Consider the following 13818-nt stretch of genomic DNA (forward strand, 5'->3'; position numbering starts at 1 on the left):
GGGATTGATACAGGGCTATGGGGAGAGAGTGGGGCAGTGCGATTCGTTTGGGATTGATACAGGGCGATGGGGGGAGAGCGGGGCAGTGGGATTAGTTTGGGGATTGGTACAGGGCTATGGGGGGAGAGTGGGGGCAGTTGGGTTAATTTGGGGGTTGATACTGGGTTATGGGGGAGAGTGGGGGCGAGCAGTGGAATTAAACGATCTGGAAGAAGGTGTAAGTGGGGTGATCAGTAAGTTTGCGGACGACACAAAATTGGCAGGACTTGCAGATAGTGAGGAGCATTGTCAGGAGCTACAGAAGGATATAGATAGGCTGGAAATTTGGGCAAAGAAATGGCAGATGGAGTTCAATCCAGATAAATGCGAAGTGATGCATTTTGGTAGAAATAATGTAGGGAGGAGCTATACGATAAATGGCAGAACCATAAAGGGTGTAGATACGCAGAGGGACCTGGGTGTGCAAGTCCACAGATCCTTGAAAGTGACGTCACAGGTGGAGAAGGTGGTGAATAAGGCATATGGCATGCTTGCCTTTATAGGACGGGGCATCGAGTATAAAAGTTGGGGTCTGATGTTGCAGATGTATAGAACGTTGGTTTGGCCGCATTTGGAATACTGCGTCCAGTTCTGGTCGCCACACTACCAGAAGGACGTGGAGGCTTTGGAGAGAGTACAGAGCAGGTTTACCAGGCTGTTGCCTGGTATGGAGTGGCTTAGTTATGAGGAGAAATTGGGTAAACTGGGGTTGTTCTCCCTGGGAAGACGGAGGTTGAGGGGAGACTTAATAGAGGTGTATAAAATTATGAAAGGCATAGATAGGGTGAACGGTGGGAAGCTTTTCCCCAGGTCGGTGGTGACGTTCACGAGGGGTCATAGGTTCAAGGTGAAGGGGGGAGGTTTAACACAGATATCAGAAGGACATATTTTACACAGAGGGTGGTGGGGGCCTGGAATGCGCTGCCAGGCAAGGTGGTGGAGGCGGGCACACTGGGAACGTTTAAGACTTATCTAGACAGCCATATGAACGGAGTGGGAATGGAGGGATACAAAAGAATGCTCTAGTTTGGACCAGGGAGCGGCACGGGTTTGGAGGGCCGAAGGGCCTGTTCCTGTGCTGTATTGTTCTTTGTTCTTTAGTTTGGGGATTGATACAGGGCTTGTGGGGGGGGGGGGGGGGGAGAGCGGGGCAGTGGGATTAGTTTGGGGATTGATACAGGGCTATGGGGAGAGAGCGGGGCAGTGGGATTAGTTTGGGGATTGATACAGGGCTATGGGGAGAGAGCGAGACACTGGGATTAGTTTGGGATTGATACAGGGCAATGGGGAGAGAGCGGGCAGTGGGATTAGTTTGGGATTGATACAGGGCTATGGGGGGAGAGCGGGGCAGTGGGATTAGTTTGGGGATTGATACAGGGCTATGGGGCGAGAGCGGGGCAGTGGGATTAGTTTGGGATTGAAACAGGGCTACGGGGAGAGAGCGGGGGCAGTGGGATTAGTTTGGGATTGATACAGGGCTATGGGGGGAGAGCGGGGCAGTGGGATTAGTTTGGGGATTGATACAGGGCTATGGGGAGAGAGCGTGCAGTGGGATTAGTTTGGGATTGATACAGGGCTATGGGGAGAGAGCGGGCAGTGGGATTAGTTTGGGATTGATACAGGGCTATGGGGGAGAGCGGGGCAGTGGGATTAGTTTGGGGATTGATACAGGGCTATGGGGAGAGAGCGGGGCAGTGGGATTAGTTTGGGATTGAAACAGCGCTATGGGGAGAGAGCGGGGGCAGTGGGATTAGTTTGGGATTGATACAGGGCTATGGGGGGAGAGCGGGGCAGTGGGATTAGTTTGGGGATTGATACAGGGCTATGGGGAGAGAGCGTGCAGTGGGATTAGTTTGGGGATTGATACAGGGTTATGGGGAGAGAGCGGGGCAGTGTGATTAGTTTGGGATTGATACAGGGCTATAGGGGGAGAGCGGGGCAGTGGGATTAGTTTGGGGATTGATACAGGGCTATGGGGAGAGAGCGGGGCAGTGGGATTAGTTTGGGATTGAAACAGGGCTATGGGGAGAGAGCGGGCAGTGGGATTAGTTTGGGATTGATACAGGGATATGGGGGGAGAGCGGGGCAGTGGGATTAGTTTGGGGATTGATACAGGGCTATGGGGAGAGAGCGTGCAGTGGGATTAGTTTGGGGATTGATACAGGGTTATAGGGAGAGAGCGGGGCAGTGGGATTAGTTTGGGATTGATACAGGGCTATAGGGGAAGAGCGGGGCAGTGGGATTAGTTTGTGGATTGATACAGAGCTATGGGGAGAGAGCGGGCAGTGGGATTAGTTTGGGGATTGATACAGGGCTATGGGGAGAGTGGGGCACTGGGATTAGTTTGGGGATTGATACAGGGCTATGGGGAGAGAGTGGGGAAGTGGGATTAGTTTGGGGATTGATACAGGGCTATGGGGAGAGTGCGGGGCAGTGGGATTAGTTTGGGGATTGATACAGGGCTATGGGGAGAGAGCGGGGCAGTGGGATTAGTTTGGGGATTGATACAGGGCTATGGGGAGAGAGCGGGACAGTGGGATTAGTTTGCGGATTGATACAGGGCTATGGGGAGAGAGCGGGGCAGTGGGATTAGTTTGGGGATCGATACAGGGCTCTGGGGAGAGAGCGGGGCAGTGGTATTAGTTTGGGTATTGATACAGGGCTATGGGGGGAGAGCGGGACAGTGGGATTAGTTTGCGGATTGATACAGGGCTATGGGGAGAGTGCGGGGCAGTGGGATTAGTTTGGGGATCGATACAGGGCTATGGGGAGAGAGCGGGGCAGTGGGATTAGTTTGGGGATTGATACAGGGCTATGGGGGGAGAGCGGGGCAGTTGGATTAGTTTGGGGATTGATACAGGGTTATGGGGAGAGAGCGGGGCAGTGGGATTAGTTTGGGGATTGATACAGGGCTATGGGGAGAGTGCGGGGCAGTGGGATTAGTTTGGGGATTGATACAGTGCTATGGGGAGAGTGCGGGGCAGTGGGATTAGTTTGGGGATTGATACAGGGCTATGGGGGGAGAGAGTGTGGCAGTGGGATTAGTTTGGGGATTGATACAGGGCTATGGGGAGAGTGCGGGGCAGTGGGATTAGTTTGGGGATTGATACAGGGCTATGGGGAGAGTGCGGGGCAGTGGGATTAGTTTGGGGATTGATACAGGGCTATGGGGGGAGAGAGTGTGGCAGTGGGATTAGTTTGGGGTTTGATACAGGGCCATGGGGAGAGTGCGGGGCAGTGGGATTAGTTTGGGGATTGATGCAGGGCTATGGGGGGGAGAGAGTGTGGCAGTGGGATTAGTTTGGGTTTTGATACAGGGCCATGGGGAGAGTGCGGGGCAGTGGGATTAGTTTGGGGATTGATACAGGGCTATGGGGGGGAGAGAGTGTGGCAGTGGGATTAGTTTGGGGATTGATACAGGGCTATGGGGGGAGAGAGTGGGGCAGTGGGATTAGTTTGGGGATTGATACAGAGCTATGGGGGGGAGAGAGTGTGGCAGTGGGATTAGTTTGGGGATTGATACAGGGCTATGGGGGGAGAGACTGGGGCAGTGGGATTAGTTTGGGGATTGATACAGGGCTATGGGGGGGGAGAGAGTGTGGCAGTGGGATTAGTTTGGGGATTGATACAGGGCTATGGGGGGAGAGAGTGTGGCAGTGGGATTAGTTTGGGGATTGATACAGGGCTATGGGGAGAGTGCGGGGCAGTGGGATTAGTTTGGGGATTGATACAGGGCTATGGGGAGAGTGCGGGGCAGTGGGATTAGTTTGGGGATTGATACAGGGCTATGGGGAGAGAGTGTGGCAGTGGGATTAGTTTGGGGATTGATACAGGGCTATGGGGAGAGTGCGGGCAGTGGGATTAGTTTGGGGATTGATACAGGGCTATGGGGAGAGTGCGGGGCAGTGGGATTAGTTTGGGGATTGATACAGGGCTATGGGGGGGGAGAGCGTGTGGCAGTGGGATTAGTTTGGGGTTTGATACAGGGCTATGGGGAGAGTGCGGGGCAGTGGGATTAGTTTGGGGATTGATACAGGGCTATGGGGGGGAGAGAGTGTGGCAGTGGGATTAGTTTGGGGATTGATACAGGGCTATGGGGGGAGAGAGTGGGGCAGTGGGATTAGTTTGGGGATTGATACAGGGCTATGGGGGGGAGAGAGTGTGGCAGTGGGATTAGTTTGGGGATTGATACAGGGCTATGGGGGGAGAGAGTGTGGCAGTGGGATTAGTTTGGGGATTGATACAGGGCTATGGGGAGAGCGCGGGGCAGTGGGATTAGTTTGGGGATTGATACAGGGCTATGGGGGGGAGAGAGTGTGGCAGTGGGATTAGTTTGGGGATTGATACAGGGCTTGTGGGGGGGGGGGGGGGGGGCGGGGGGGGGGAGAGCGCGGGGCAGTGGGATTAGTTTGGGGATTGATACAGGGCTATGGGGAGAGAGCGGGGCAGTGGGATTAGTTTGGGGATTGATACAGGGCTATGGGGAGAAAGCGAGACACTGGGATTAGTTTGGGATTGATACAGGGCTATGGGGAGAGAGCGGGCAGTGGGATTAGTTTGGGATTGATACAGGGCTATGGGGGGAGAGCGGGGCAGTGGGATTAGTTTGGGGATTGATACAGGGCTATGGGGCGAGAGCGGGGCAGTGGGATTAGTTTGGGATTGAAACAGGGCTACGGGGAGAGAGCGGGGGCAGTGGGATTAGTTTGGGATTGATACAGGGCTATGGGGGGAGAGCGGGGCAGTGGGATTAGTTTGGGGATTGATACAGGGCTATGGGGAGAGAGCGTGCAGTGGGATTAGTTTGGGGATTGATACAGGGCTATGGGGAGAGAGCGTGCAGTGGGATTAGTTTGGGATTGATACAGGGCAATGGGGAGAGAGCGGGCAGTGGGATTAGTTTGGGATTGATACAGGGCTATGGGGGGAGAGCGGGGCAGTGGGATTAGTTTGGGGATTGATACAGGGCTATGGGGAGAGAGCGGGGCAGTGGGATTAGTTTGGGATTGAAACAGCGCTATGGGGAGAGAGCGGGGGCAGTGGGATTAGTTTGGGATTGATACAGGGCTATGGGGGGAGAGCGGGGCAGTGGGATTAGTTTGGGGATTGATACAGGGCTATGGGGAGAGAGCGTGCAGTGGGATTAGTTTGGGGATTGATACAGGGTTATGGGGAGAGAGCGGGGCAGTGTGATTAGTTTGGGATTGATACAGGGCTATAGGGGGAGAGCGGGGCAGTGGGATTAGTTTGGGGATTGATGCAGGGCTATGGGGAGAGAGCGGGGCAGTGGGATTAGTTTGGGATTGAAACAGGGCTATGGGGAGAGAGCGGGCAGTGGGATTAGTTTGGGGTTTGATACAGGGCCATGGGGAGAGTGCGGGGCAGTGGGATTAGTTTGGGGATTGATACAGGGCTATAGGGGGGAGAGAGTGTGGCAGTGGGATTAGTTTGGGGATTGATACAGGGCTATGGGGGGAGAGAGTGGGGCAGTGGGATTAGTTTGGGGATTGATACAGGGCTATGGGGGGGGAGAGAGTGTGGCAGTGGGATTAGTTTGGGGATTGATACAGGGCTATGGGGGGAGAGAGTGTGGCAGTGGGATTAGTTTGGGGATTGATACAGGGCTATGGGGAGAGTGCGGGGCAGTGGGATTAGTTTGGGGATTGATACAGGGCTATGGGGGGGAGAGAGTGTGGCAGTGGGATTAGTTTGGGGATTGATACAGGGCTATGGGGAGAGTGCGGGGCAGTGGGATTAGTTTGGGGATTGATACAGGGCTATGGGGGGGAGAGAGTGTGGCAGTGGGATTCGTTTGGGGATTGATACAGGGCTATGGGGAGAGTGCGGGGCAGTGGGATTAGTTTGGGGATTGATACAGGGCTATGGGGAGAGTGCGGGGCAGTGGGATTAGTTTGGGGATTGATACAGGGCTATGGGGAGAGAGTGTGGCAGTGGGATTAGTTTGGGGATTGATACAGGGCTATGGGGAGAGTGCGGGCAGTGGGATTAGTTTGGGGATTGATACAGGGCTATGGGGAGAGTGCGGGGCAGTGGGATTAGTTTGTGGATTGATACAGAGCTATGGGGAGAGCGCGGGCAGTGGGATTAGTTTGGGGATTGATACAGGGCTATGGGGAGAGTGGGGCACTGGGATTAGTTTGGGGATTGATACAGGGCTATGGGGAGAGCGCGGGGCAGTGGGATTAGTTTGGGGATTGATACAGGGCTATGGGGAGAGAGTGGGGAAGTGGGATTAGTTTGGGGATTGATACAGGGCTATGGGGAGAGTGCGGGGCAGTGGGATTAGTTTGGGGATTGATACAGGGCTATGGGGAGAGAGCGGGGCAGTGGGATTAGTTTGGGGATTGATACAGGGCTATGGGGAGAGAGCGGGACAGTGGGATTAGTTTGCGGATTGATACAGGGCTATGGGGAGAGAGCGGGGCAGTGGGATTAGTTTGGGGATCGATACAGGGCTCTGGGGAGAGAGCGGGGCAGTGGTATTAGTTTGGGTATTGATACAGGGCTATGGGGGGAGAGCAGGACAGTGGGATTAGTTTGCGGATTGATACAGGGCTATGGGGAGAGTGCGGGGCAGTGGGATTAGTTTGGGGATCGATACAGGGCTATGGGGAGAGAGCGGGGCAGTGGGATTAGTTTGGGGATTGATACAGGGCTATGGGGGGAGAGCGGGGCAGTTGGATTAGTTTGGGGATTGATACAGGGTTATGGGGAGAGAGCGGGGCAGTGGGATTAGTTTGGGGATTGATACAGGGCTATGGGGAGAGTGCGGGGCAGTGGGATTAGTTTGGGGATTGATACAGTGCTATGGGGAGAGAGCGGGGCAGTGGGATTAGTTTGGGGATTGATACAGGGCTATGGGGGGGAGAGAGTGTGGCAGTGGGATTAGTTTGGGGATTGATACAGGGCTATGGGGAGAGTGCGGGGCAGTGGGATTAGTTTGGGGATTGATACAGGGCTATGGGGAGAGTGCGGGGCAGTGGGATTAGTTTGGGGATTGATACAGGGCTATGGGGGGAGAGAGTGTGGCAGTGGGATTAGTTTGGGGTTTGATACAGGGCCATGGGGAGAGTGCGGGGCAGTGGGATTAGTTTGGGGATTGATGCAGGGCTATGGGGGGGAGAGAGTGTGGCAGTGGGATTAGTTTGGGGTTTGATACAGGGCCATGGGGAGAGTGCGGGGCAGTGGGATTAGTTTGGGGATTGATACAGGGCTATGGGGGGGAGAGAGTGTGGCAGTGGGATTAGTTTGGGGATTGATACAGGGCTATGGGGGGAGAGAGTGGGGCAGTGGGATTAGTTTGGGGATTGATACAGGGCTATGGGGGGGTGAGAGTGTGGCAGTGGGATTAGTTTGGGGATTGATACAGGGCTATGGGGGGAGAGACTGGGGCAGTGGGATTAGTTTGGGGATTGATACAGGGCTATGGGGGGGAGAGAGTGTGGCAGTGGGATTAGTTTGGGGATTGATACAGGGCTATGGGGGGAGAGAGTGTGGCAGTGGGATTAGTTTGGGGATTGATACAGGGCTATGGGGAGAGTGCGGGGCAGTGGGATTAGTTTGGGGATTGATACAGGGCTATGGGGAGAGTGCGGGGCAGTGGGATTAGTTTGGGGATTGATACAGGGCTATGGGGAGAGAGTGTGGCAGTGGGATTAGTTTGGGGATTGATACAGGGCTATGGGGAGAGTGCGGGCAGTGGGATTAGTTTGGGGATTGATACAGGGCTATGGGGAGAGTGCGGGGCAGTGGGATTAGTTTGGGGATTGATACAGGGCTATGGGGGGGGAGAGCGTGTGGCAGTGGGATTAGTTTGGGGTTTGATACAGGGCTATGGGGAGAGTGCGGGGCAGTGGGATTAGTTTGGGGATTGATACAGGGCTATGGGGGGGAGAGAGTGTGGCAGTGGGATTAGTTTGGGGATTGATACAGGGCTATGGGGGGAGAGAGTGTGGCAGTGGGATTAGTTTGGGGATTGATACAGGGCTATGGGGAGAGTGCGGGGCAGTGGGATTAGTTTGGGGATTGATACAGGGCTATGGGGGGGAGAGAGTGTGGCAGTGGGATTAGTTTGGGGATTGATACAGGGCTTGTGGGGGGGGGGGGGGGCGGGGGGGGGGGGAGAGCGGGGCAGTGGGATTAGTTTGGGGATTGATACAGGGCTATGGGGAGAGAGCGGGGCAGTGGGATTAGTTTGGGGATTGATACAGGGCTATGGGGAGAGAGCGAGACACTGGGATTAGTTTGGGATTGATACAGGGCTATGGGGAGAGAGCGGGCAGTGGGATTAGTTTGGGATTGATACAGGGCTATGGGGGGAGAGCGGGGCAGTGGGATTAGTTTGGGGATTGATACAAGGCTATGGGGCGAGAGCGGGGCAGTGGGATTAGTTTGGGATTGAAACAGGGCTACGGGGAGAGAGCGGGGGCAGTGGGATTAGTTTGGGATTGATACAGGGCTATGGGGGGAGAGCGGGGCAGTGGGATTAGTTTGGGGATTGATACAGGGCTATGGGGAGAGAGCGTGCAGTGGGATTAGTTTGGGGATTGATACAGGGCTATGGGGAGAGAGCGTGCAGTGGGATTAGTTTGGGATTGATACAGGGCTATGGGGAGAGAGCGGGCAGTGGGATTAGTTTGGGATTGATACAGGGCTATGGGGGGAGAGCGGGGCAGTGGGATTAGTTTGGGGATTGATACAGGGCTATGGGGAGAGAGCGGGGCAGTGGGATTAGTTTGGGATTGAAACAGCGCTATGGGGAGAGAGCGGGGGCAGTGGGATTAGTTTGGGATTGATACAGGGCTATGGGGGGAGAGCGGGGCAGTGGGATTAGTTTGGGGATTGATACAGGGCTATGGGGAGAGAGCGTGCAGTGGGATTAGTTTGGGGATTGATACAGGGTTATGGGGAGAGAGCGGGGCAGTGTGATTAGTTTGGGATTGATACAGGGCTATAGGGGGAGAGCGGGGCAGTGGGATTAGTTTGGGGATTGATGCAGGGCTATGGGGAGAGAGCGGAGCAGTGGGATTAGTTTGGGATTGAAACAGGGCTATGGGGAGAGAGCGGGCAGTGGGATGAGTTTGGGGTTTGATACAGGGCCATGGGGAGAGTGCGGGGCAGTGGGATTAGTTTGGGGATTGATACAGGGCTATGGGGGGGAGAGAGTGTGGCAGTGGGATTAGTTTGGGGATTGATACAGGGCTATGGGGGGAGAGAGTGGGGCAGTGGGATTAGTTTGGGGATTGATACAGGGCTATGGGGGGGAGAGAGTGTGGCAGTGGGATTAGTTTGGGGATTGATACAGGGCTATGGGGGGAGAGAGTGTGGCAGTGGGATTAGTTTGGGGATTGATACAGGGCTATGGGGAGAGTGCGGGGCAGTGGGATTAGTTTGGGGATTGATACAGGGCTATGGGGGGGAGAGAGTGTGGCAGTGGGATTAGTTTGGGGATTGATACAGGGCTATGGGGAGAGTGCGGGGCAGTGGGATTAGTTTGGGGATTGATACAGGGCTATGGGGGGGAGAGAGTGTGGCAGTGGGATTCGTTTGGGGATTGATACAGGGCTATGGGGAGAGTGCGGGGCAGTGGGATTAGTTTGGGGATTGATACAGGGCTATGGGGAGAGTGCGGGGCAGTGGGATTAGTTTGGGGATTGATACAGGGCTATGGGGAGAGAGTGTGGCAGTGGGATTAGTTTGGGGATTGATACAGGGCTATGGGGAGAGTGCGGGCAGTGGGATTAGTTTGGGGATTGATACAGGGCTATGGGGAGAGTGCGGGGCAGTGGGATTAGTTTGGGGATTGATACAGGGCTATGGGGGGGAGAGAGTGTGGCAGTGGGATTAGTTTGGGGTTTGATACAGGGCTATGGGGAGAGTGCGGGGCAGTGGGATTAGTTTGGGGATTGATACAGGGCTATGGGGGGGAGAGAGTGTGGCAGTGGGATTAGTTTGGGGATTGATACAGGGCTATGGGGGGAGAGAGTGGGGCAGTGGGATTAGTTTGGGGATTGATACAGGGCTATGGGGGGGAGAGAGTGTGGCAGTGGGATTAGTTTGGGGATTGATACAGGGCTATGGGGGGAGAGAGTGTGGCAGTGGGATTAGTTTGGGGATTGATACAGGGCTATGGGGAGAGTGCGGGGCAGTGGGATTAGTTTGGGTATTGATACAGGGCTATGGGGGGGAGAGAGTGTGGCAGTGGGATTAGTTTGGGGATTGATACAGGGCTATGGGGAGAGTGCGGGGCAGTGGGATTAGTTTGGGGATTGATACAGGGCTATGGGGGGAGAGCGGGGGCAGTGGGATTAGTTTGGGGATTGATACAGGGCTATGGGGAGAGAGTGGGGCAGTGGGATTAGTTTGGGGATTGATACAGGGCTATGGGGAGAGTGCAGGGCAGTGGGATTAGTTTGGGGATTGATACAGGGCTATGGGGAGAGTGCGGGGCAGTGGGATTAGTTTGGGGATTGATACAGGGCTATGGGGGGAGAGAGTGGGGCAGTGGGATTAGTGTGGGGATTGATACAGGGCTATGGGGAGAGAGTGGGGCAGTGGGATTAGTTTGGGGATTGATACAGGGCTATGGGGGGAGAGAGTGGGGCAGTGGGATTAGTTTGAGATTGATACAGGGCTATGGGGAGAGTGCGGGGCAGTGGGATTAGTTTGGGGATTGATACAGGGCTATGGGGGGAGAGAGTGGGGCAGTGGGATTAGTTTGGGGATTGATACAGGGCTATGGGGGGAGAGAGTGGGGCAGTGGGATTAGTTTGGGGATTGATACAGGGCTATGGGGGGAGAGCGGGGCAGTGGGATTAGTTTGAGATTGATACAGGGCTATGGGGAGAGTGCGGGGCAGTGGGATTAGTTTGGGGATTGATACAGGGCTATGGGGGGAGAGAGTGGGGCAGTGGGATTAGTTTGGGGATTGATACAGGGCTATGGGGGGAGAGAGTGGGGCAGTGGGATTAGTTTGGGGATTGATACAGGGCTATGGGGGGAGAGCGGGGCAGTGGGATTAGTTTGGGGATTGATACAGGGCTATGGGGGGGGAGAGCGGGGCAGTGGGATTAGTTTGAGATTGATACAGGGCTATGGGGGGAGAGAGTGGGGCAGTGGGATTAGTTTGAGATTGATACAGGGCTATGGGGGGAGAGAGTGGGGCAGTGGGATTAGTTTGGGGATTGATACAGGGCTATGGGGGGAGAGCGGGGCAGTGGGATTAGTTTGGGGATTGATACAGGGCCATGGGGGGAGAGCGGGGGGCAGTGGGGTGAACACAGTGATCATGCTGGCACTGGTCCACCTTTAGCTGTCCTTGCCCAGCCTGCGATGTGACAGCACTGAGCAACCCCTGCTACTCTGCCAGGTTCTCAATTCTCTGCAGCAGATTCAGAGGCCCCCCACTATTCTGAAACACTCACCGCTTCTCAAGTCCATCTCCCCGGGCATCGGCTGTCGACAGCCTGTCAGACTCAGGGCTGTTTACCCGTCGATATCTCAGTGAGGGCTGCCGTTCAGGAATGGGTGAGGCCGGACATGGACCTCGACTCAGCTCATCATCCAACACACACTGCGTCTGTATTGACAGAGGGAGAGGTTACAATGGATCCATAGGAAGGAGCCAACACCTTAGAATATTCACCTGGTTTCTGCCAGTATCTCTATATTGATGTTAATCCAGCTCCCTCACACTGTCACTCAGTAACCCCTCTCCCCCAGCACCCTGTGTTACTGACTGTATCTGTACTGATGTTAATCCAGCTCCCTCACACTGTCACTCAGTAACCCCTCTCCCCCAGCACCCTGTGTTACTGACTGTATCTGTACTGATGTTAATCCAGCTCCCTCACACTGTCACTCAGTAACCCCTCTCCCCCAGCACCCTGTGTTACTGACTGTATCTGTACTGATGTTAATCCAGCTCCCTCACACTGTCACTCAGTAACCCCTCTCCCCCAGCACCCTGTGTTACTGACTGTATCTCTACTGATGTTAATCCAGCTCCCTCACACTGTCACTCAGTAACCCCTCTCCCCCAGCACCCTGTGTTACTGACTGTATCTCTACTGATGTTAATCCAGCTCCCTCACACTGTCACTCAGTAACCCCTCTCCCCCAGCACCCTGTGTTACTGACTGTATCTCTACTGATGTTAATCCAGCTCCCTCACACTGTCACTCAGTAACCCCTCTCCCCCAGCACCCTGTGTTACTGACTGTATCTCTACTGATGTTAATCCAGCTCCCACATACTGTCACTCAGTAACCCCTCTCCCCCAGCACCCCGTGCTCCTGACTGTATCTGTACTGATGTTAATCCAGCTCCCTCACACTGTCACTGAAACACAGACGCCCGGCTCATAAGTAGGCCATTGGGCGCTTTGAGCCTGCTGCACCATTCAATATGATCCCGGCTGGTCCCTATCTCAATGCCACATTCCCGCTTTCTCCCCATACCTCTTGATGCCATTAAAATCTAGAATAAAATCTGTTTCTTGAACACATTCAATGATTTGTCTTCCACAGCTTTTAATGTAGAGAATTCCACAAGTTCACCATCCTCAGAGTGAAGAAATCTTTCTTTATCTCAGTCCTAAATGGTCTCCTCTGTATCCCAAGACTGCGTCCAGATTCCCCAACTAAGGAAAACATCCTCCCTGCATCTGGTGTGTGCAGCCCTGTTCGTATTTTATACATTTCAACTGAAGGGAAAGGGTTAATGTTTTTTGTACCTAAAACGTTGAACTTTGTACGTAGAATGTATCACAAACATAACCCTTCATTGTGGCTAAACTCCCCTTGTTTATACTACTCCTGACATTAATACAAGTTATTCATTCTTTAAACTCATTCTGATAACGATAGACAGTCAATGTGAATGTTAATTGTAAAGTTTTACCTTTTCTACAAGCTTGTGTGTGGTTTGAGGAAAGAAAGCAATTACAAGATGTGGAGTGCGATACGGCCGTTTGACAGGAAGACTCCGCGCTGGGACAGCTGCAATTGCGCCGGTAACTTCAAAGGGGAAACCGTGGAAGAGCAGGAAACCGGAGTTTACTTCGTGACCAGAAGCTGTACATTGTAGTTTTGATTTGTAACTGGTCTGGAGTTTGCTTCGTGACCAGAGGCTGTAGATGTATTTTTGAGTTGTGACTGATCTGGTGTTTGAGTCGTGACTGGTATTAGAAGCCATGCTGTATAAATATCCCCACCTTTCTGTGTTCAGGGAGAACTTTGACTTCCGCTTTCAGGGTTCAGGTTCTCCCGCAAACTTGTGAGAATAAAGCCTTACTGTATTTTGACTCAGATTGGTTTCAGAGGTATTTTTTACCTACAACAATTGGTGCCGAAACCCGGGCGACCCCAGGATCTGTTTGCGGGCTCAGGTTGAATGGCCACAACCTGGGTACTGGAATAGAATTCTGAACCTAATGGGGTGAGTCAAACTACAGTGAGGTGATAGGTACAGAGGAGATGTTAGGGGTAAGTTTTTCACACAGAGGGTGGTGGGCGAGCGGAATCGGCTGCCGTCAGTGGTGGTGGAGGCGAACTCAATAGGGTCTTTTAAGAGACTCCTGGATGAGTACATGGAGCTTAATAGAATGGAGGGTTATAGGTAGGTCTAGAAGGTAGGGATGTGTTCGGCACAACTTGTGGGGTCGAAGGGCCTGTTTGTGCTGTAGTTTTTCTATATGTAGAGAGTGTGAGAGTGAAAGACGTCTGAACTGAACACATACGGACAAGGAGGCATCATTTG

General features: G+C 53.8%; 1 protein-coding gene across 1 annotated transcript in view; it reads right to left on the minus strand.

The window, feature by feature from the left end:
• The window catches only part of LOC144486247 (tau-tubulin kinase 1-like), a 354268-nt gene that overhangs the window by 167398 nt on the left and 173052 nt on the right, over nt 1-13818 (minus strand). The window contains exon 11 of the mRNA XM_078204315.1: nt 11484-11638. Coding sequence (XP_078060441.1) covers nt 11484-11638 — 155 coding nt within the window. The remainder of the gene's footprint in view (nt 1-11483; nt 11639-13818) is intronic.

This window comes from Mustelus asterias, unplaced genomic scaffold (genome assembly GCF_964213995.1).
Source record: "Mustelus asterias unplaced genomic scaffold, sMusAst1.hap1.1 HAP1_SCAFFOLD_307, whole genome shotgun sequence".
In the NCBI taxonomy this organism is placed as follows: Eukaryota; Metazoa; Chordata; class Chondrichthyes; order Carcharhiniformes; family Triakidae; genus Mustelus; species Mustelus asterias.